At 36.2% G+C, this 23,945-nt stretch overlaps 1 protein-coding gene across 1 annotated transcript in view; it reads left to right on the forward strand.

Annotated features, from left to right (window-relative positions):
• Window positions 1-23,945, forward strand: part of POLN (DNA polymerase nu) — an 87,398-nt gene that overhangs the window by 49,954 nt on the left and 13,499 nt on the right. The window contains exons 18-21 of the mRNA XM_066184921.1: window positions 3,910-3,992; window positions 8,205-8,336; window positions 11,164-11,274; window positions 14,973-15,051. Coding sequence (XP_066041018.1) covers window positions 3,910-3,992; window positions 8,205-8,336; window positions 11,164-11,274; window positions 14,973-15,051 — 405 coding nt within the window. The remainder of the gene's footprint in view (window positions 1-3,909; window positions 3,993-8,204; window positions 8,337-11,163; window positions 11,275-14,972; window positions 15,052-23,945) is intronic.

Consider the following 23,945-nt stretch of genomic DNA (forward strand, 5'->3'; position numbering starts at 1 on the left):
TTTTCTCCATGTTTTTTACACTCAGAATTAGGCAGCTATTTCCTTTTAGACACACAGCCCAGTTCATAGTAGAGCACCTTTTTAAGGACTCTGTGTATTTCTACTCTTACTGTGTTTGTTAGATACTCTACAGTTTTTGACTGCAAGTTGTTTGCTGCCCTCACAGACCTTTCCAGATTGTTTAGCTCTGCTAATTCCTTCCTTTGATACTGGCATTTGCCAACCTGAACATGTCTTTCAGCACTAAGGGCTCTTCTTTATACTACCTGAGAGATGTCTATCAAATAAAGTACTATAAGGCAAAGTACTTGTAAATCATTGCTAAACAAAGTAAAGGACAAACAAATCAGAGATGTGAAAATAGCCTGAGACAAGTATGCATGCAAGGACAGGAACATAAGAGGTGAAATACTGCACACTTGGAGATTTGAAGATGGTGAAAATACTGATTATGAACTTGGAACTTTTCCCAGCATATATAAGAGAGAGTAATGTGAAGGATGTACTAAAATGGAAAAATATGTTTCATGCTAGAACTAGTAACTGCATATTTATTTTCTGCAGGACTTGAGGAATTTTGCTCTTTCCACAACAAAATCTGCAGCAAATTCTTTTTCCTCCTGAGCTTTTTTCCCTGCATCAATTTCTATAACATTGCATTAACAGTCTTCTTCTTACTCCAGCTGTAGAGACAGTGCTGGATGAGCTGGAGTCACAGCCTCAGTGTCACTGCCCAGCAGCTAAGACTACTTTATGCCCATTCACCTTCCTTTTTCACATTCAAATTTATTCAAAAAAGTGCATTTCCACTAAAAATCTCTGTTACATCACACCACACTGAATATTTTCCTCCACTGGATGGCTTGCTAAAAGTTTCTTATCCAAGTAGGCAGATAACAATGTCTTTTTATCAATATCATGGTGTTCTCTGATGAGTCCAAAGGCAAAATACAGGTTTCGTCTTGACATAGGTTCTCACAGTACCCATTAAAACAAATCAATTATCACAAACATAAATTAGTTTTTAAGGGAAACAGGATAAAGCAGAAAGCCCACTGGGGATTTCTTACATGGCTGCTATAGTTCTGAGAAACTGTACACCTCCCCTTTAATTTTATTATTCAAAGGAATAAACAGACGTTGCCTCAAGCTGCAGGAATGCCTCTCTGTTTTACAGAAGGAATCAAACAACCCTAGTAGAAACCAATGATTGTCAATACAAACAGAAAAAAGCATTTATTAGAAAAAAGGAATAGTTACGATTAATGACTTCTATTTGCTCAAGTAGTTTTGATTTATATGGCAGTTTCATATCTTATAATTATGTATTCTTTTATGTGGTACATAAATTTGCACTACTCAGAGTGGTAGATGTAATGTTTCTTTGCCTAGTGCTCACATTTCCCTCTGACACACTCAGAGGTGACTGACCATTTTGGTTGTAACATAATATTAAAGGAAGTAATTGTGATAAAGCTCTGAAATTTTAATTTTTTCTGTGTGTTTCATGACTAACCACAGATCAGGAAATGCTAAGTGACTGTTGGATTGCCATGAGTATGTGATGCATGTACACCTGCACGAAAAACTGTTTTAGGCAAGGTTTTAGTGTGATTGCTGACACTGCCAGTCATGATTAGAGCAATAAGACTATTTCTGGTTTTTCTAGTCAGGCCTCCAAACTGAAGCTTGGATAATGCAAAATCATATTCAAAGTTCCAGCAGCAGTTTGAATTGTGCACACAATCCAGTTCTAGTATCCCCTTTCACTGCTAAAACTTCTCTAGACCCACCAGTCCCTCCCAGCACATCTCACCTTGTGTCTCCCTCAGGACCATGGTCTGATGAATCTGTGTGTTCCTCTACAGGTCTCCATGATTCTTACTCACTGTGTCCTTTCTGTTGTAGCCCTTCTTTTCCAGAGAGATGAGCAGGTGATGTACCCGCTGCCTCTCAGTTGCCTCTAGCCTCTGACTTCAGTAAATCTGCAAGTAAATTCTGCTGCTGTTTTCCCATTTCTTGCCTTGTCCAATCCTCTAGTTTGAATTATGCAGTATTAGGAAAGTAGTATTACATTTTCTAGCTTTTCCCCAGTTTCAGCATTCCCCAATTTTGGTTTTGAGTGTCAGAAAGTTGCTCTCTTACCAGATTCTATTTTCCCCTGTGTTTGATGCTTTCTCAAGTGTCTGTGTAGTTCTCTGCCAGGTTCTTCAGGGAATTCCTGCAGTCTTTCTGCTGGAGATTGTTTCAGGAAATCCTTAATGATGTCTAGTTTCCTAATTCTGCACTTATTAACTCCTATTGCCACTTTGTCCTTGTATTCAGGTACAACTGGGAATCTCAGCCTACTGTATTCTAAAGATCCATGAACTAAGAAAGTAAATTACAGGAGTCTCAAACTAGCAAAATGTTTAAGTGGGAACAGTCTTCATTACAGGTGGTAACACTATTAAATTATTTTTGTTTCTCAACTAAACTGAGCAGTGAAAAGTTTTGTTTCATCTTTGAGCAGTTAGTAGTATTCAAAGGAACAATGTGAGCTTCTGCCAAACCAAAGACTTTTTGTCCAACGAAGACTGGAGATTATATTGTTGTATTTTTCCTCTTAAAAAATCTGTACTGCTGTAAAGACTTATTTAAATCTTGATTTCATTCAGGGTCTGCCTGTTTATCATTCAGAATGCCTAATTATACCAGCACTGAGCATAGGCTCAGCTAATATCAATGTATGAGGTAAGCAAGCAAAAATTGGTGGCTCTGCTGCTTTTCTAGGAGTTTGAATATCTTAATAGTGGTGAAAGACTTTCCTTGAAGAAGATACATAGAGATACATCGTTTTCTCAAAGCTCCTCAGCTAAAGCCTTCACTACAAAGCATCTTTCATGACAAAAAAAAGCTTTCATAGCAAACCACAGAAAACTTTGCTTTTAAAAATGTGACCAGACTCATGAAAAAATTGACAGTCTCGTGGGGAGACCTTTTCCCAAATGGTGCAGATATCATCAAATATCTCTGATAGCAATTAATCTCCATGTTTCAGATACAATTTTTGTAGGTATTTGTTTTCAGAGAGTGAGTACATGATTTTCCCCAACACCTTTCCATTTAAACCAAATGATCAGTATTCTTCAGTACTTTCAGTTGTTAATAATGTCAGTATTCTTTCTGAAGCTGCATTTTGATAAGGAAAAGTATAGGTGGCACATACTTGATGATTGCAAAGTTGTAGCTTTTCATTTTTCACAATGCTAAATCCATTAGCATTTTTATAGGCCTGTTTTATGTCAGTTGGTGCGAGAATGAGATCTGGGAAGGAGGACACTTGGCTGGGAGTAATCTGGATGCAGTCTTGAGTTCAGGATCAGCCACTGCTGCTGTTTTAGGAAGCCTTGCTATTGTGGAGCTCTGTAAGGTGTGTGGAGCAAGCAGTGCTTGCTTCTATCAGTCATTTCTTGAAAAAAGGTTAGATATTTCTGTTAGTGAAGCCCTCATAATAATCTTATTTAAACAAGCTTTAGGTCAGACTTATGCTTTGAATCTCCAGACCGTCACATCCTGAAGAAATGCTTTTGCTGGAAATAATCAATTTTTCTCATGAGCGACTATTAAATCCATCTAAATCTGAAAAACTAGTAATATAGTAGTAGGATTTTTCCTAACCAAGAATTTAATTGAAAAGAAAGGAGAAGATTAAAATGAAAATAAAGAATTTCATTTACTATGGACTATCACTATGAAAATTTGTAAAGAAGTTGTGCATTCCTGGCTGACAACAAAAGCCCTTACATGCATCTATTCATATCTTACAATTTTGTGGTTATTAAATGACTATTGACTTTAAATGAGTTTTCTCTGGGGATAACAACTTAGTTTTGACCGAAAATGTGTGATTTTTATTTGTTTCTTTAGGAAAGGGATTCCAAGTGAACAAGTGAAGCATGCTGATAGAGAGCAAGCAAAGCGTATCGTTTACTCTGTGGTTTATGGAGCAGGTAGGCACTTGTAGAAAAAAACCCAGCCACTGTAAATTAATACTTTATTCATAATTTATGTAAGTAGACTGAATTTCTAAAGGTGAGTAATAGTTTGTCAGAGTATTACATTTATATTTTTATCCAGGATTTTAAAGTTATCTACTCAGTATAAAAATTATGAAATTAATGTAGTTATATTGCCATATACAAAGATTATCTGATTTTGTATTTATTTACTGCTGATATAACTGAAGCATTTATCTAATTCTGAGTAGAATTCATATTCTCAGTATATAGACAGACTGCAATGGAATTTTAAAAAACTCCAGCATTGTTTAAAAACACATTTAGAGAATCAGAGAATGGCAGGGATTGGAAGGGACCTCTGGAGGTCATCAGATCCAGCCGCCTGTTCAAGCAGGGTCACCTTGAGCTGTTTGCCCAGAACTGTGTCCAGATTTTCAATGTCCTAAAGGCTGGAGAAAGGGCTCTTCAAGAATCCACAGTCTCCCTGGGCAACCTGTGCCAGTGCTCATTCACCCTCACAGTGTGAAAGTGTTCCCTTACTTTGAGGCTAAATGTTTGCTGCCATTTCTTCACAACTGCAGAAAACTTGCAAAAATCCACTGTTACCCCTTCTGCCTAAGTCCTTACCAGGCCCTAGATAAGTCAAGATGTTCTTCATACTTTTCAAAACTCCCTACTATTTCTTAAATGCCTTCTATTCCTTTCTTAGAGTTACCTTTCCTGGGGAGATAGATGCATGTATGTCATCAGCCTAGAAGCTCTTGTGAATTGATTTCAGTGAGCAGCTGACTAACTTTCTCTACAGAGGATGAGTTCTTGAAAAAGTAATTTAGGAAATGAGAGCCCTGGGCTGCAAGCTTTATGTAACCTGGAAACCCATAATGCTACATCCTGGGTTCCTGGTTGTGAATGCTTTCTGAGCCATCTTTTCCACTCAGTCCTTGAACCAAAGGCAGAATCAGCCAGGGTGTTCCATTTGTCATTTATAGCATTAACTTGGGAAGAAATGCATCAAATTCAGCTCTCCAGAACATTTATTTTATGTTTGGGGGTGTGTGTAGATTATATATATACCTATAAGAGTGTATATATATTTATATATACGCGCGCGCACACACACACACACACACACACACACACACATATATATATATATGCATACACACCTGCATTTTTATATTAAGCTATATTGCATTTGAAACCTCTGTGTTTAAGATCTATAGTTAAAAAGCCCAGCACTGGGCTGGGCTTTTACCCTTCACTGTAAATTTAGACCTGCCTGTGCTGAGACTGGAACAAATCTTTGATTTCCCACCTGAATGGTTTCATCACTGGGTTATTTTACAAAATGCCAGCATTATCTCCCCTGCCCCTTGGTCCATGCAAATGCTACACATTTCCTATCTCTTCCCTTCACTGTGGGGGGAACAGGCAGATACCAGATGTAATCGGATGAATCACCACCAGTTGAATGCCCTGTAGTTCTGTATATAGTCAGAAATGCCTCAGTTCCTGGGGCTTGGTGGAACCTATGTCTGTCTGCTCATCTATAGAGAACTTTCATGTTTACATTTAAGCACTGCATTGGCACTCCCTCACTTGCTCTGAACCAGACACTAAAGATTTCAGTGCAGCAGTGCTTGATGTAAGTGTCTCCATTTACTTGTTTGCCTTGTGTCCCTCTCTCTCAAACAAGGGCAGTTGAAGTACCTCAAAGATAATAAGAAGTTTTCAGTTCATTAGAAGTGTGATCAGATCCTAATTAAGACATGAAATGATATCATTAAACCACTTAGTTGGAAACTGGGCTGACAAAAAGTAATTGTTAGATGCCTAAAATTGATGGACTGAATTCCACCCACAGTTTGTCTCCCTTCAAAAGACGGCTCATTTTTCATTAAGGAGACATTTTGATACAACTGAAGAGTGTGAATAATACTTCTTTTAGGATTGAAGACTACAAAAACACTCCCTGAGGAGCTGGCTTGTATTATGCTTACAGGAGTTAATCAAAACCTTTCATGTAGTAAATAGTAACCTTTTTTTTGTTGTTTTCTTAGCTTTAGGTTACACTTGGTTCATGTTTTCAAGGTATTTTCTTTAGTTCTGAAGGAAAATAAAGGAAAAAGAAGATTGGTTATTGGGAAAAAGTTTTCACCCAGAGGGGTGGTTAGGCACTGGAACAGGCTCCCCAGGGCAGTGGTCAAAGCCCCAAGCCTGCTGAGAGTTCAAGAAGCATTTGGGGACAACACATGGTGTGACTACTGGGCCTCCTGTGCAGGGTGTGGCGTGGCTCATGGTGTGGCCCGCCTGTGCAGGGCCCGGAATTGATCCTTGTGGGTCCTGTCCAGCTCAGAACATTCTATAAATATTTTTGGTTAGTTTGAAGCAGTTCAATTCACTTGTTTCTGCCTTAGTCATCTTGGAGAACTAGAACACAGGAAACTTAAACATCTGTAGAATAAGGAATTCCTTATATTCAATGGCAGTATGCTCAAGCCTTGAAATGACACGGAGAGCTATCACAGTGTTTTAATGAAAACTAATGCTGTTTTCATTTTTGAAAGATGATACTGCAGAATGGAGAACAGAGGAACTCACAGGCTGCTGCTAATAATTCCCCTGCCACAGATAACTCAAGAAGAGTGCTCAGAGAAGGTTTAGTCCACTCCTGGGCTTTGCCTTGCATGGCCTGTGCTCCTGCATTGTGGAGCATGATCTGACACAATTACCTGGCTGTTCATTCCCCTTTTTGCTTCCCGGGAACTGCATTTCCCTGGGCCCTTTTAGACGTCCTTGCTAATATTGTGCTTTAATTTTCCTAGTATTTTATGCAATTGTTCTTAATTGTATATTAATAGTTCTTTAAATGGATAACATGGGCAAACTTAGATTGTTACAGTTCTCTAAGGAAGCTACAGTAGTCTCCTAGCTGTTAGCAATGTGTGCCTTATCAGATAGACTTGTCATTTGCTGACCCAGGAAGAAAACCCAGATTAATTAGATGTCCAAAAAAAAGAGTACAGATCTATAATAGCTCAGCAAATGTCATCCTGGATGTCTACGTGAATTTTTTCCTCTAGCACCTTGTCCAGACTGGTGTTCTTGCAGCTCAGTGCAGATCCTGGCGTGACTGAGAACAAAATGCTACAAGAATTGTTCTGAAATGCACATCAGGCTGACAGTGATGGCATTTAGGTGGCTGAAATCCTCTCTCTTTTAAAAGTGCTAGACGATTTTTCTTGACAGCCTTACCATGACAATGACTATTCTGTGCCTTTGGTGCCTTGAGATGTCTCCTCTCAGCTTATGTTCTTTGCAGACACAGTGCTGGTTCTGTGTTGCTGTGCAGACATAAATATATCTGTCTTTCAAACTTCATATGACTAATGTTGATGTATGTTTTATTTTTACTGGAACTGTTTGATTTTTAAGTGGGTTTAAACTGTAGCTCTTAGTTTATATTTTCACACTCTAGAATATCTTCAGGTTTTGTCCACCTTTTCTTATAAATGCTCTTAGATCCAGCATAACAGATATTGTGCACATATATCCTGTCCAAAAGCTATTATTCCTTTCTCTCTCTGTTGAAACACTTTTTCCATTTTTTCTTTTTCCAACCCTTTTATCTCAAAACTTGGACCCCAGTTTCTACTGACACTGAGGAGCTTAAGACTGTTTGAAATCTATGGGACTCAGACTCCAAACATCCTTTCTAAATTCAAGCTAAACTCTAAAGCTTGTAGCTAAACTCAACCTTAAACATCTCCATCCTTTTTTAGATCTTCAGTATATTTGTGTTTGCTTAAAGTTAATTTCAAATCTTTATCTGCTCTTCAAAGTTTGGAGATTGCAAGACTGAACTGGTAAAGTGATACTTAAAGCAACAGCATTGCTCTGTAAACAAAAGATATTTCAACGACATTATAGGTATAAATTATAACTAGGAATTTCTAAATTACATACTTTTTATGTACTTCTTATTAATTATATGCCTAATCCAGTAACTTCAGTAAAACATTCAAGCACAGGGTTAAACATTTATTTTGTTCCTATATGATTTTAGTGTATCAGATCCATCCTCTTTCACAGAGGTAAGTAAAATTAACTAATTCCACTGACAGTGCATGAACTAGTGCTATTATATGGAGTGGTTTTCTGTTCTGCTTTATTGCATAATAGAGATAATTTCTGTACCACCAGGTAAAGAACGTCTCGCTGGCTGCTTGGGAATTACTCCTGTTCAAGCTGGTCAATTTATAGAGAGTTTTATGCAAAAATACAAGAAAGTACATGAGTTCACAAAGAAAACCATTGAAGAGTGCCGAAATAAAGGTAATCCAAAATCTGTGACTGTATTTTGTTTACTGATCAGCATTGTGTGACGGTGGTGAAGACGAAGATCCAACTTGACCCAAATTCAGATAGATACAGGACAACAAAAAAAGATGGAATATCCTTTCTTGGTGAATCAGGTTTGGGGTTTTTTTTCTTTTTTACCCCTAAAAGGAGCTGGTTATGTGTGCCTTTTCTCAGAAAGATACTAACAGAATAAGACATCTGTTCTCAGAATGAACCCACTTAATGTCAAGTTACATTGCATCATTTTGACATATAATATACTCCAACAGAAAAAAAAAGCCCAAGGAATCTTCTACCTAATAAATTGGGTACGTGGCTGCTGGACCGTGGAAGTTCAGTCAATTTACACAGCCAATTTTTTTAAACTTATTTTTTCTTTGCATCAATCAGAATTTATGTTCCTGAAGTTCAGGTGGTAGCTGTAGTGACAGATGTGTGCAGAGTGCTTCTGGAGCCAGCAGCTGCAAACTCTTCTTGCATCAAATTTGTTTTTAGTCTACATATTCGTTTATATTTAGTGAATCCTAGGAGTGCAGTAATTTGAGAAGAGAAAACATAGCTGCTTGAAATATTGTCTTTTAAAAGCTAATTAGCAGAAATGTCAAAATTGAGTTCTTTTGTTTCTTAATAGGGCATGCACTACTAAGACTTTTTTAGAAATAAATAGTAAATTTGCAATATAATATTACCCTTCACTGTATGGGTGAGTGTCATGGCAGAAACATATAATTCACTTCTAATTATGGAAATGGATAGTATTCATTTTTTGTACTTTGTAGGGCCTTCTATTGGAAGTATGAACTGTCATTGTGTCACGCATTTGCACTCCTTTGTTTATTAATATTGCTCAAAAACAGTGAAGTTACCAAACATCCATTTTTAGCTGTAATTAAGCCAAACATAACATGCCTAGTAAAATATTACATATTTATTATATATTTTTTATATATTTAAGATAACATTCTTTTCTTAAAAGTGAATGAATTTCAATAAACAGACTTCTGTGCAAGAGAATCAGGTTTATGAGTTCAGTAGACAGGAATGTCATGACTAATGTTCTAAAGTCAGCAAAGCACACTTGTCTAATTCCTTCTTACTCCTTACACTCTTGCCTATCAACCATTTTTAACCATTAATGGTAGAAGAGCAATCTGTTTAGGTTATACAAGCTTTAGCAGTCTGCAGCAGATCAATATTATTTAATATTTTTCTTGTTCGTTCACCTTGGATTCTAACTTTCCAACAAAAACATTCCAATTTATTGAGCTCATTAGAAGGTAATCTTTCTTATCTGCAGTTCAAAGGTGAGCAGCACCCCCCTGACTAACATTATTTAAGTGTTCTGAATGTCTGATATTCCATGTCGACATGATAGGCATATAAATAATTATTCTATGAGGAAGATATTTGTTAGTGTATATATTACTGTACTGCTATTTTTTATGAAATTATTTATATATTGAAAAGACTACATTAAGACCTCTTTTGGGCATGCATTTGCAGATTAGTCCTTGACACCAGGCACCTTCTCTGCCACTGTTACATGAATGATGGTGTTTGTTTGGGGGATGATGCTGAGTTATGAGGAGTCACACCTCACAGAAATCCGGATATTACAGCAAATCTAATTTTATCTAAGAATACAATGTTTCAAGAATTCCATCTTTAAATACTATTCTTCATGGAAAATGTTAGTTGAATTGGGAAGTCTGATTTGCCAAAGAATTCTCTAACTTCCAGATAGTTCTGTTCCTTGTTTCAAAACTAGTACTTCTGGTATCAGCGCTCCTGGAAATGCACTAATTCATAGAAAGCTGAATTAATTTATCCTATGCACACAAGCCTGGGTATGTGTTGTCCATAACAAGGTGATAACTTTTTGTTTGAAAAGGTCTCCTCACCACTTGTGCTTGCACAGCACAGGAGATGAAACTGTGTCGGTCTGAACTTCCATGCTATCTAGCGACAATTCATGGGTAGTCAAGGTGATTAGAAATATAAAGAAAAATTTTTTCAAGATGTATTTTTAACATGGGTGATTTTTCATATTTCTTAAAATAAGAATAGAAGTTTATTTTTGAAGATAAGCTAAGTTTTGTGTGTGTTATTTTGAGAAGAGGATCCTCACATGTCTTTTCCTCTCCCAACTCCTCTCACTTGCCCTCCAAATAGGGTTTTTTAGCAAAATATGTCATTAGGCCTAATATAAAGCTTTAACTATATTTTTATATTTCTTTTAAACTAGAAAAACCACACTCGAGTTAAGGAAGTTTGGCTGTGAAAGGAACACAGAAATACTACATAAAGATAAATGGAATTTTTTTTTTTCGCCTAAAAGAACTATTTTATATTTTTGGGAAATATTCATTACTGATTTAATTACTCTACAAATTGATTTTTCTTTACTATTCCCAAGTAAACTATTCATTGTGTGGAAAGCTCTAATTATGGCTGCTAATAGATAGCTAATTCTACTAGGTATTTATAGTTTCATCTCCCACAGAGAGAATTTGCTGGTTTATCAGTAGACATTCCTAATAAAAATTTGACAGCCTTAAAGAACAAAAATTTTCCTTGTATAACATGTGCCAGTTCTCTGAGTGAAATCATTCTTAAACCAAAAATACAGTCAGTGTTGAAGGTTTAAGTAAGCTCTGACTATTTTCAGAGGACAAGATATTAAATTGACTCAGGCAACACGTAATTATAAAAATCTCTATTGTCTTCAAAAAGAATTTTAGAAATTTAGTTTTACTCACTCTGTGTCAAATAATAGTAATTTTTATTTAAATCCTGCAAGGTTACGTGGTTTCCATAATGGGGCGCAAAAGGCCACTGGCCAATATCAATGCACAGGATTACAAGCTACGTGCTCAAGCAGAGAGGCAGGCTGTCAATTTTGTTGTTCAAGGTAAAGATCTGCCTCCCTACCTTCCTGTCTACCCACCTGTCTCTGTCCCTGCTTGCCTTTACAGAGTGGGCAACAACTCTGATAATCTCAGAAGAATGAATATTCCAGTAGACTACTAGAGTAGGCGTGAGTTTTACTGTGAAAAAGAAGTTAAAATTATATATTCCATCTACCTTGGAAATTGCCAGTAAACAGAATAATATAATAATAATAGTAATATTAATATCAGCAACAGTATAAATGTTCTAATACACTAGAGTGCTGTGTGATAGCTAAACATAGGCATTGATACAAACTATGTATAGAGAGAATATCTAGAGTTCCGTTCTTCAGATGCATTGTTTCTTTAAACACTTTCCTTTCTGGTTTTTATAGTATGTTACTCCAGAAGGGTGTCTGTGATTATGTTTCTTACAGATTCCAGCTTTCATTTTGCCAGATAGCTTTAGTTTCAAAAATATAGAATGTTACAATAATTGTGCATTATTATTACATGTTTTGAAATCCAGCTCATTCTTTGCAGAAACTTTCAAACTTAATTCTATGGAGGGCGAGAAAAAAAGGTCGTTTTATTCCACAGAAAACCATTTAACATATAGATTGGAAATGTAAAAGTCATCATTCTGTGCTCACATGTTAGTTAATCTGATGCATTAACATACTCCGTTTAAGTCACCTGGGGCTCAGTTGAGTACAGAGTTTAGCGTCTCAAAGGGAAAAAAAACCTGAGCTGTCAGCCCACGACTGAGATCCCTCCTACAAAGCTGTCCCTTGGAAGAATTATTTTTTTTAATTAGATGATGCTGCCCGGGTTTTCTTTAAGTTATCCTGGAACCGTACAATTTACAGGCAAGGAAAACATCCTTTCTAGATGTAGTGATGGCATGCCCTTTAAAGTTATTTGAATTTGCCTTTTGAAAGTATCACTTTTCTTTCTAAATATTATTCATTTTAATGTTTCATTTTTAAAATGACGTAAGTATTTATGTTGTGATTGACAGTCCTTAAGTACTGTCTCTGCAAAGATAGCTACAGGTCTAGAATTCTAATTCTCATTCTGTGAGTCCTGCAGGGCACACAGTGTAGTATGGGTAAAGAGACACGGCCTTCTGAGCAGCATTTGCTATGTCCATCTGTCCCAAGAGCTGGAGCAAGGCTGTCACAGGACTGTCTATGGGACACTCACTTCTATGTACCTACAATAATAAGATTGTCAGATTTCACTGTCAGTTCAAGTGATACTGGAGGACAAATCTGATGAAAAATAATGTAATTGTCACTCAGAATGTAATAATAGAAGATGTGGTGAAGTGAGGATTAAAAACTCTAAAATATTCAGTATTCCCAAATTTTATAAAAAAATTCATTGTAGACTACCATGATGTTTTAATTTTAAGATTTCAGCCATAAGATAATATTTGAAGACTATAAAAACTTTCTAAATTATGATAAAACCTTTTATGACATTTAGTGTACTAAGCTGCATTTAATATGTGTTTTATAGTTACACCTAATAGTCTAATTAATTTAAGTAATTTACATTTTGATTATGGTAGGAGCAAATGATAGCAGAACACTTCAGATGCATAACAATATTGAGAGGAATGTAGGATTGCAGCTTTGAATTATTACAATTTGATTTCTCACACTTTTTTCATAGTATTTTTTCTCTTTTTGAATATTTTCCAGCTTAATAGTTTTCACCAATATACAGCATCTTATTCTTCAGTTATTATTCAGTTGTACCTACCCCCACAGAATATATAGAAAAACAGCTCATTTTATCTTTAATTATTTATTTAAAACTATTTTCATTTAAAAAGTTTAAAATAGAATACCGCTAAAATTCGTATTTCAGTAAAAAAATATTTTGAGAAGTCTTTCAAATTTTATTACTCTACAATGTTTCATAAAGAATATATCTAGAACATATCTTTTGTGATGGACTAAACGCTCAGTATAGTTTTATTTTCACAGTCACTAAGAAGGTATTTCCCTGACCTTTGCTGAAACATCCTTTGTTACTTTTTGTATCAGTTGGCCCTTTTTGGGATGTGTTGTATAATTTGACACATCATTTGAACAGGGAAACAAGACAGGTATTTGAGGCTAAACCTGCAGTCAGACATCACCATCTCGATCATCAGCTGAGGGTCTGCCCTTGGTACAGTTAATGTGCAAAACAGAATCTCAGCATAGGATTCAGAGGAGGCAGTTTGTCATAGATGACTGGAGAAAGAAGAGATGATAATCTTTTGTCCTCATTCTCTTAGATTTTCTTCCCTAGCCAAGAGGACCCACTGTATCCTGGGGGTCATCAGGCACAGCCTCACTGGCAAGTCATTGTCCCACTTGCTCTGTGCTGGTGTGGCCCCACTTCATGTCCTGTGTACAGTTTTGGGTGCCTCAATATATGAAGGACATCAAAGTGTCAGACTGTGTCCAGAGGAGAGTCACCAAGATAGTGAAAGGTCTTGAGGATAAGACTTACAGGGAGCACCTGAGGTCCTTTGTGCTGTTCAGCCTGGAGAGGGGAAGGCTTTGGGGTGACCCCATCATCGTCTACAGGTTCCTCAGGGGGGAGAGTGGAGGGGAGGTGCTGAGCTCCTTTCTCTAGTGACAGGTAAAGGACCTGAGGGAATGGCATGAAGCTGTGGGGAGGTTTAGGCTGGATACTAGGAAAAGGCTCTTCACCCAGAGGGTGGTTGGGCACTGGAACAGGCTCCCCATAGTAGTGGTCACAGCCCCAAGCGTGACAGAGCTCAAGGAGTGTTTGGACAATGCTCTCAGTCATACAGTTCAGATTTAGAGTCCTGCAGGGAGTTGGACTTGATGATCTCTATGGGTCCCTTCTGATTGGAGATACTCTGCAATTCTCTGATGACCTTTCAGCCCTTGTCATTTGGCTACCTGGCTGTTCTCTGCCCCTATTCTGAAAGTTGAAACATTTGGAAGAAGAAAATCAGAATTCATTGAGTTACAGGGTTGTAAAAAGGACCATGATCTAGGACATTTAGAATGTTTAATGGGACAAGGAGGATTATGGTTTCCACTCTTTACTCAAAGAATTGTTTCTGTATTTTATCAGATAAATCTTTTGTGTAAAAGGTTTGGATCAGAACAGAGCCCTTCACCAAACTGCAGGCCTGGAGAATTATTCTGCCTCTTGATGACCAGAAATGTGTCATCTATTCTGTGCCATTACACTGTTTTATGCACCACTGCTTTTAACACTGTAATGTAATGAATATACATTACATAGACATGGAAATATGAAAAAGTGCAAAATTAAGGCTCCAAATTGAAATGCAGCACTGAAAGAATGTTCTGACCTTTTGTGACATTAAATTTTAATTGATTAATAGGTAAATTTTAATTAAAGCTTAGAGATAGATAATTTCATACCTTTTTAAAGAGAAAGCAATTTTTCAACGTATAGTCATGAATGACAAATTCACCTTTAATTAACACATAATTTCATATTGTTTTTTTCTAGTTTTAATTAACATGTAATTACTTCCTCTGTTATTTATTAATCTTATAATCTGTTTCACATATTACATTAATTGAATCTGCTAGTTTTGAAAATTCTTGTAATTCAGAATCTTCAGATGTTTTTTGTTCCTATGCCATATTTCCAAGAAGAACATTTTTCTTTTGCAGGCTTTAAATTAAAAACAGATCACTTTCTTTTGTAGGCTCTGCAGCTGATCTTTGTAAAATGGCTATGGTGAAGATTTTTGCCTCTGTTGTTTTTTCTCCAACTTTAACAGCCAGGTTAGTAATGAATTACTGCAAAACTCTTTGGTTTAAAACAAAACTAGTTAAAATTAATGTGTTTCTGGTGTTTTAAGTAGCTCTAGAACTACCATGTGTACTTCTGAATCTTTTAGCGAGCAAGGACATGTGGAGTGGTTTCATACATTTAAAGTTATATCTTTGTGCTTTAATGGTTGGATCTGTAAATGCATCCTAAGGTGTTGAAGCCCTGGGGTCATTTAAACTTGGTCAGATCTAATTTAGTGGTAGTTCTGCACCTTTGAAATCAAGCCCACTGATCATATCCTTCCTGTATTTGAGTGTATTGTACAGTGGGAATGGAACATTCAATGGGCTGGGAAAAAAAACAGGAACCAGGAAACCAGTGCTCAAACAAAATAAATGAACATTTTTTTAATTCTTGTATAGATGGCTTTTCTTTAAAGAAAAGCTCGGTCATCATGATTCTCTTCTGTTGTGACTGCTTAAAGTTGGGTGGGAGATCACAGAATGTCCTCAAAGAGTTTTATGCCAGTAGCAGAAATAATGAAGTCAACTTTTCCTGTGGAGAAGTTGGTCCAGACATCCAGTGAGCATTATTATTTGCTGCACTAGAAAGAGACTTTGAAGTCAATCATGTAGAAAAAACCCCAAATAACTGGTTTCTCATCTTTGGTAATGCAAAGTTTTTGTAGCAAGCAATCAGAAGAACAAGAATTCATTCAGTAGAAGGTCAGACAAAAGCAGAGTAGTGCAAGTGGTGCAGAACATCAATGTTTCTGTTGTCATCTAGAAAGGATGATAACAACTTAGCTGTAGCAATCATGCTTTGAGGACTTCTGTGGGTGTTTAGCTCAGTACAAAGAAATAGAGTTTGTCCTTCTGAATGTATTTGGAAATTATGGGGATTATCTAACCCTATAAGTACTTTGTGTGTGTTAGTGTGTGTATAGTTTACACACAGCAGTGTTGTCTTATTTGATCAATGTCTGAAAATACAATTTCTAATTACAAATAAAAGTTGAATTTGTTGAATTCAAAGTAGTTGGACTCATTTGTATGCTAAAAATAAAACAATTTCTGAATGACTCTTAAATATTCTTGCAACTGTTTAAGCAAAATGCCATTAAACTAGTAAAAAAAAAAACAAAACACAAAAAAACCAGTTAGTGGCCCACTGGTACAAATCTGAAAATGTGTGAGATTTGGTGGAGATCCTGCCTGCACTCAGACAATGATACATTTATATATTAAATGTTGGATGATGCACTATCACATATTGCATTGTACACTTTCAGGCAGATTGCACTGATTATAATTCATTTTGCTACCTGAATTGAATGAAAAGCCCAGAATCTGTCATCTGTGGCATGGACGAAAATCCCTGCAGCAGTAGCAGGCATAACTGAGTTAGATGAGTGATAGAGGAGCAGCCAACAGCCTTTAGTGGAGGAGGGAAGTGGAGGTGGTGTGAGGGCAAAGAACATACAACATTCTGTAGTTCCTGCCTGGCACACAGATCTTTAGGTTCAGCAACTGGCTGTTCATTGTAATTCTGAGAAAGCCAAAGTTTTTTGCTACTAATGTCATGTCTGATTAAGCTTGTGAATGTTTTTTTCTCTCAACAGAAAATGTTGCTTGTTTCTTTTCTTTCTCAAAACTATTTCTTTTAGAGAAGCAATGTCACCAAATGGCTAAGGAGATAACAGACTTGGGGAAATATTGAAGCTGTACATGTTGAAAATCCTGGTGTTCTGAAAGCATAGGGGAATGGCTACACCAGAGAAAAGAAAAATATCACCGCCTATCCTGCTTGGTCCTATCATAAATGCCACAGCTGGGGAAGACCAACACTGCAAAGGCATTTGAAAAGGATAGACTGTTTTAAACAGGGGTTTTGAACTTCTGCCAGCCATTAACAACTGGATGGCTTTGCTAGAGCAGAGTGTTTTTGTAGTCAATAATGGCTCCTTGCTGTAATATTTAGTAGGTACTAACAGGCCAGGCTTGTCAGAAAAGCACAATCAATGCCTTTGTAAATTCTGTGAACACTTTTCTGCTTGGGCAGTGGCATTTGAAACACATCAGAAGGATCTTGCCAAAAGAATATGGGACTGAAACTAGAAATATTGTGTTTCTGCTTGTCTGCCAGGTGGCATTCAGTTAGTTATTTTTTCAGTGGTCTTTTTCTTGATTTTCTTATCAGTCAGGCCAGGATAATGATCCTAACATCCTTTATGAAGCCGTTTGAAAAATATTGTTGAAAGGAAGCGTGGACATAATTGGTGCTATTGCAACAGTGGGAACGTTCAGTAGCTCTTCCAAAATGAGAAATAAAATCAATCTCCTATTATCACCCCATCAGATCATATTTATTCCAAAGATAGCACACTACTATCTTTTCTTCTGTCTTCATCCCCTTGTAAGTATCTTTATTTCCCTGTTAGAATTTCTGATTTTGGAAACAGGGTTTTCACTTTGAACAGCATATCAAAGAGAAATATCATTTTTACATGCTTTAGAAGTGATTATGAACATTTGCACTGGGAGACAGTATCCTATTAAGCATAGCTAGGTTTTGGCTAACGCTCAACATTTTGTCTTCCTTACCTTAGAAAAAATGAAAAAATAATTCTAAATAAGGTCTTACAGTTTTTAGTGTTAGTTTGCAGGTATGTTTACAGTCTTCACTCACAACACTGCATTCATTGTTCCTGTGCTGGAGGCTGTTCAGCAGTGAGCAAGCTCTGACCCAATAGCGTGAAGCTTCATTTTTTTGTGACTAGCAGTCGGTAGATTTTCAGTTATTGTTTGCATATATGATATTGTATTTGGAAGTTAGGAAAGGTGATCAAGTTACATTTTCATGATGCTTCATCAGAGAGGCATTCTTGATGAAACAGTATATTCTACTGTGACTGATTGATTCTGTCAACTAGCGGTTTCATTTTTCTCTTTATGTTTCTTTATCTTTTAACTCAAATACAAGCCTAGCAGCTTATGCAGTTGCCAATAACAAGTCAATCAGTTACTTGGAAGCAATTTTACAGAAATCAGGATAAGTAGTATTAAATGTAATATATATGGTACAGATCTAATATTAGTATGAGTTGACTACTGGCATCAGTGTTAATATCTCAGCATTTTGTGTGGTGCTGACAAGTAATCAAAATTTTTCAGACTTCTCCCATATTACCTAGATCTTTCTTAAGCTGTTCTGATGCAGCTGGCCAAGTTGCTCATTGAAAATGTGGTGCTAGCATAAATTATTGAAGTGCCAGCTTTTACTTGTCTGATGCAATCCATAGAACCTCCACACAATGTTTCCTGCAGGCAGATGATAGCAGAGAAACTTTTGAAATGAGATCAAGGCATACAGTAGCAGGTAAAAGAAAGATTTTTGGGATTGACAAGAGTGCAAAGGTGAACTTGGTGAACTCAGATGAACAGTTGTGTTTCTTTTTGGTGTTTAAAACATCACTGCAGTGACAGTCACATGGAAACTTGGTGAGAAAGAAGGATGCTGGCAAACTGTGGAAGAATTGTTGCCTATAGCATTGCTTGTAGATATTTTAATTTTGTAAGCTGAAGAAGCACTGATGTTACCCAAAGTCTACCTGGTATTTTATGGACATCTCAGTATCTCAACAACATGCACATGAATTTTAACAGGTCTACAGAACTACTGAGTAATTTGGTGTGAATCCACCAATTCTGCTTTTGCATGAAAGTATTGTTCCTTCAGCACTGGACCTGTGCCACACACACATCTTTACTTCTCAGTATGCCTGGAGCCTAGTTAAAGAGACAGGTTCAACCATAGGCCAAATACAAAGGAGTAATCTGAAAAGGAGAAGCCACCAGCAAATAAAAGCAAAAGCTTTATTTTCTTGGTTGGTCCCAGCTGCTTTTCAATAGCAGTGGATGTTGGAGTTTTGTATGTCTTCCTCAAGGAATGAACACCTAATGATTTCTCTGCTGGTGAGCTATAAATGCAACTCACTTCTACAGATTAGTTAGAAACAGCTAAATTAGTTGGAAATAGCTCTTATTGTCCCAGCAACAAGTATTGTTTTATATGACCTGGATTTTTTTCAGATACAAGTCATGTGATAAATCACAAATGATTCATTTCTTGAAAGTGGCTTCAATTATAGTACAACACATGAATCTAGAGGCATTTTTATAAGGTGTGTAGGGATTCAGTAATTATTACTTTATAAACTGCTTATAATCTCTCAGATTCATACAGGCATATTTATAAACCCAACTTCCTTATTACATCATAGTTTCAAACATACGTTAACTAAAATTCTTAGTGCTGCTATTTGTGTTGATCTTTAATTCTGCTTGTAAATCTTACGGCCCTTTATCTGTTTCTTCAGGAGTTAAAGAACCGTTTTCACTCATGTTTCTTCTCTAGCAGTTAACCAGGATTTTCAAATAAATGCTTTTTACTCTGGTGTTCTACCCACAATTGCCACTCAGTATGTGCCCAAACTACCTTAGTATATTAACTTCAGCAAGATGGTTAACTTTTATCCTTCACCTAATACTGGAGAAACTGAACCACAAAGGAAAGATAAGTTTTGGATTCTGCTTAGAGGAGAGTAAGATTATTGTTTCACAGACGAATGCTTTCGTTTCTGTAGCAGAAGGAAACTTCTGAGGTCATATTGCACTCTCCATAGCTGATGTCCAATATGTAGCTCTTTGCCTCCCAAAGTAGCCAAATAACATTGAATTTTTATGCAAGCTGTAACTTAGAAAAATCATCACTTTCCTCAAGCAACCAAAGCAGTATTTTGCATGTATCCACAAGATGGTGAACTGTTACCTGAACACTTCAAGCACAGTGAGCCAAAGCAGTCAGAGTAATTTATTCTTTATAGAAAGAGCCAAGTATATTTAATGTGCAGAAATGTCACAGCCAAAAAGGACATGCATCGTGTAGCAGGTTTTTCACTATTCCTTCATGTAAGACGTTCAACACAAATAAATATATTTCATTTATAAAACCCTTTTGTAGGTCACCTTTTAGATTGGTATGTTTTCAAACATTTTGGATACATGCAAAAATTCTATTATCTTTAATTAGCCATCTGTTCAGTTTTCCACTCTTCATGATGTAGCTGCTGAGAAAACCCATTTCACAGGCTAGCTGAATTTTTATGGTTAAAATGTTAAAATGATTTGGTCTTTATCATGAAAACACTGAAAGACATAGCTTAAAGTTAATGCAAGTAACATATATTCAGGCATGATGTATCCTGAGCTATAACTTTTATATTACAACTTTAGGAATCCACATAGGTGCAGCTTCAAAAAAAAAAAAATTAAAAAGGGAAAATTCTACAAAATATTACAATATGCCGATAATCTTGTTCCTTACTTACATGAGAATAGGAATTCTGTCCACTGCAATCTGTGGGCTTCTGTGGGGAAACTGTGGCACAATTAAACCACAGGTACTATTAGCAGTATCAGAAAATAAATTAAGAGTGTTTCAGTATAGGGGACATAGATATTTCTAAGACGAATTGGATCCAGCTTCCATCTGGTCCATTATCACTGAGTGTGGCCAGTAGCAGATGCTTCAGGAGGGAGGTGTAAGATTTGTAGTAGAGTCGCCTGTCTGCAGATTTTCATCTTCCTCTGCTTGTGGGGATGAGTCTGAGTCCTGAAATGTAAGGTTTAAAAGTTTTCCCACAAAATCATTGTATGTCATCATTTTTAGGTGTTCTTAAAATCCATGCAAGTATTTATTACATGAGCAGCCATTCTGGCTTTTTCTGGCAAAGTGTTTCATTACGTGTCTTTTAACTCAAAATTGTATTTTATTATATATTAATTTATTAAGTGTGAATGTGTCAATTTTTCAAGTTAAATTAATTTTTTTTTTCATTTAAAACATGAAACATATTTTCATTTGTTTCTTTGGTTTTGATGGCTTGGGTGGATTTTTTTTCCCCCATATTCCCCCATTGGTCTGATTTCAAAATACTTTTTTTTTCTTTTTTTTTTTTTTTTTGCCTAACCACTTAACAGTTTTTATGCGTTTTGGGTTTATTTTTAAACTTTATATACAAAGCTTTTAACTGTGTACTCCCATATCTGCAATTTTGAAGTCTCCCATTAGGCATTTATTGGCAAATTCAAAGCAAAAAATGTGGTGTTACTGGTTGGATTATTATTTTATTGATTGATTTGATTATATCAAAAAAGGGCAATAACATAAGATGAGAGACAAGGATATTAATATTTGGGATATGAAATCTGATACGGTTGTATGACCTTCATTTCAGTGGTCAGAGATATAGTGCTTTTTTAAATAAGATGAAAACCTTGTGGGAATAGAAAATGAGAAATATTTTGAAAATATTTTAGAAAATATTTTAGAGAATATTTTAAAAAAGCTTATTTCAAAGTTTATTTTGCTACCATGCCCTATTTTAAGCAATGTACTTTTAGTAACTCTATAATATTTATATTTTCATTGTATATAAATACATAACTACTAACATTGTTTTAAATTCTCAAGATGTATTATAGGATTTTTTTCACAAGAATTTTTACCTAAACCATTAAGTTATGATGGATTTCAAATTATTCATTTTCTTTGCTCTTTCTTCAAAGATGATCCTTTTGCTTTAGGAAATCTCTTGTTCAGATATGATTTAATTCTCAGTATATCTTCAAGTTAGAAATCAAATATGTCATTTGGTGTGGAAATTTTACACTGGAGTGCTCTAGTAGTTCAGAATCAGACCTGTGACCTTGTGCTGCACCATTTTTTTTTCTGAAGATACAGGAGTGTCCAACAGGAACCATCTTAAACTTTACTCTGGGCTCTCAGCCTGGCTCTTGGTCAGAATAAGGTGCCCTCGATTCCTTACAAAATTACAGTGCCAGTTAGGTTGGAAAAGACCTTTAAGATCATTGAGTCCTGCTATGTTATGCATGATGATCAAACCCTCTTTTTTAAAGCTTTTCCAGCTGCCCAGTTTAAAACCTTTTAAAATTTATTTTCTATTCAATTTTTTAAAACAGCTCAATGTAATAGAGGATCAGAATCAGGTTGGAAAATACCCCTAAGGTCATTGAGTCCAACTGTTAAACTGGCACTGCCAAGTCCACCACTAAACTGTTGGTGTTTTATATTTTATATTATCTTCCTACAGACCAGTCTGGAAAGCTAAACCATGTTATGCTTTGGATGTGTTGTTAACAGCAGTAAAAATTTCCCTGGTAATGCAAAAAGCACATCACAAAAACGTACAGAGGGTTAATCTCTGTCTGACTTCTGGTCAGCTGTTTTGGGAGGTGGCACCCCCATAAAGTCAACACACAGAGCTGGGGTTTTCCAAGTGTGAGCTCAGAATATCTAGGTCAGAACCAGCCTTAGTCCCTTGTCTGTAGAAGAAGCATGAATTTAATTAGTTTGAGCATCTCTTGGCACATTCTAACATCCTGAAGCGCTGCATGTCACTGTTAAAAACCTCCTTCTGATGAAGACTACTATGACAATCTTGTCTTTTTTTCCCCCCTCTCCTACACTGGCCTCTTCTAGTGAATATACCTGCACTGGAGCCTGCAGCATGTCATAACACAGTGTTCTTTTTTTGAGTTTAGACAGAAAGTTGTTTCCTTTAATGACAAAGAAAAATGCAGTTGCTCACTAATAAGGTAACAGCTGTTTGTTGAGGTCAGTTCAATAGTGTAATTATTTCTAGGTGTTTGAAGTAGTCATGGAAAACCTTGCAATTCTGCACTTTAGAACAGAGGAGTCCAGACCTGGAATATATTGATTTCCAGTAACAAACAAAATCCTCATTAGTTCTTTTATTAGACAACTGGCCTGGTAGTAGGGAAAAGTATGCTCTAACAATATGGCTTCATAGATAGAATACTCTGAAAAAAATCTTTAGAGAACAGTTTAATTAATTTTGGCATATATAATTCATTAATATGATTATGATATAGTAGTAATAACTGGGTGGATCCATTGGAGGCCTGAAAATTCATTCTCTGTGTTGCTTTATAGGAAAGTGGAAGAATGATCAATGTAGTGTTAAGAAAATGAAAAATATTTTCTTTTTAAAATTCTATTGTGCAGCATAATAGTTTAAGATGGCTATTGTATGCTGGGCACACTAAAGTGGTGTCGAAAGCCATGTTCAGACTGGGAGTCACAGAAATATTTCTGCATTTGAAGGGTCAGGCTGTAGCACTGTTTCTAGTTCCACACCACTGGCATGCTCAGATGCAAGTCACATTTCTCAGTAAAGGAAATAATATGTGTACTCATCAAAAACAATGCCTAATTTTCAGTCAGGCAAGAACACAGTTAATGAAATACTAGTTTCTAAATCAAAGGCATTCTTATCATCTGTAGAATTTAAAATATACTAGTCTCTGCCTGGTTTCCAGTTTCTAATCCAGTTGACCGTACCTTTTAGCACAAGATAATGAGAGGAGCTTGCTATTGCAACATTCCTTCAAAGTGAAGAGGATTCAATTAAGCTCTTAAGCAAAAGCACAGGGGCTTTTTCAAGCTTCTTTCACTCAGAGTATGCAATAGCTGGGTGGGTGCATGCAGTGGAATGGTGAAAGCTGTAAATTCTGAATGTACAAATTGCTTTGATTTTTTTTCTTTCATCTTTATTGATGTCAAATTGAATGCTTCCTTCTGTGGAACAGAATATTGCATGCAAGTGTTATTACTTAAGCAAGCCTGAAAAAATACAGGTGGCCTTGTACTGTAAGACCAGAACTGATTATTTGCTGTGAAACATGTAAGAAAAGGAGATAAAACATCATCAAAAATATCTGCCTTGTTTGATGAACATTAAGGAGGAAATAATGTATACTATTTCATTCTAGGCATCAGTCTAGGAAATCACGTTTACTGT

The sequence above is a fragment of the Chamaea fasciata genome, unplaced genomic scaffold (assembly GCF_029207755.1).
Source record: "Chamaea fasciata isolate MVZ Bird 193981 ecotype frontalis unplaced genomic scaffold, bChaFas1.0.hap1 SCAF_6, whole genome shotgun sequence".
Classification (NCBI taxonomy): Eukaryota; Metazoa; Chordata; class Aves; order Passeriformes; family Sylviidae; genus Chamaea; species Chamaea fasciata.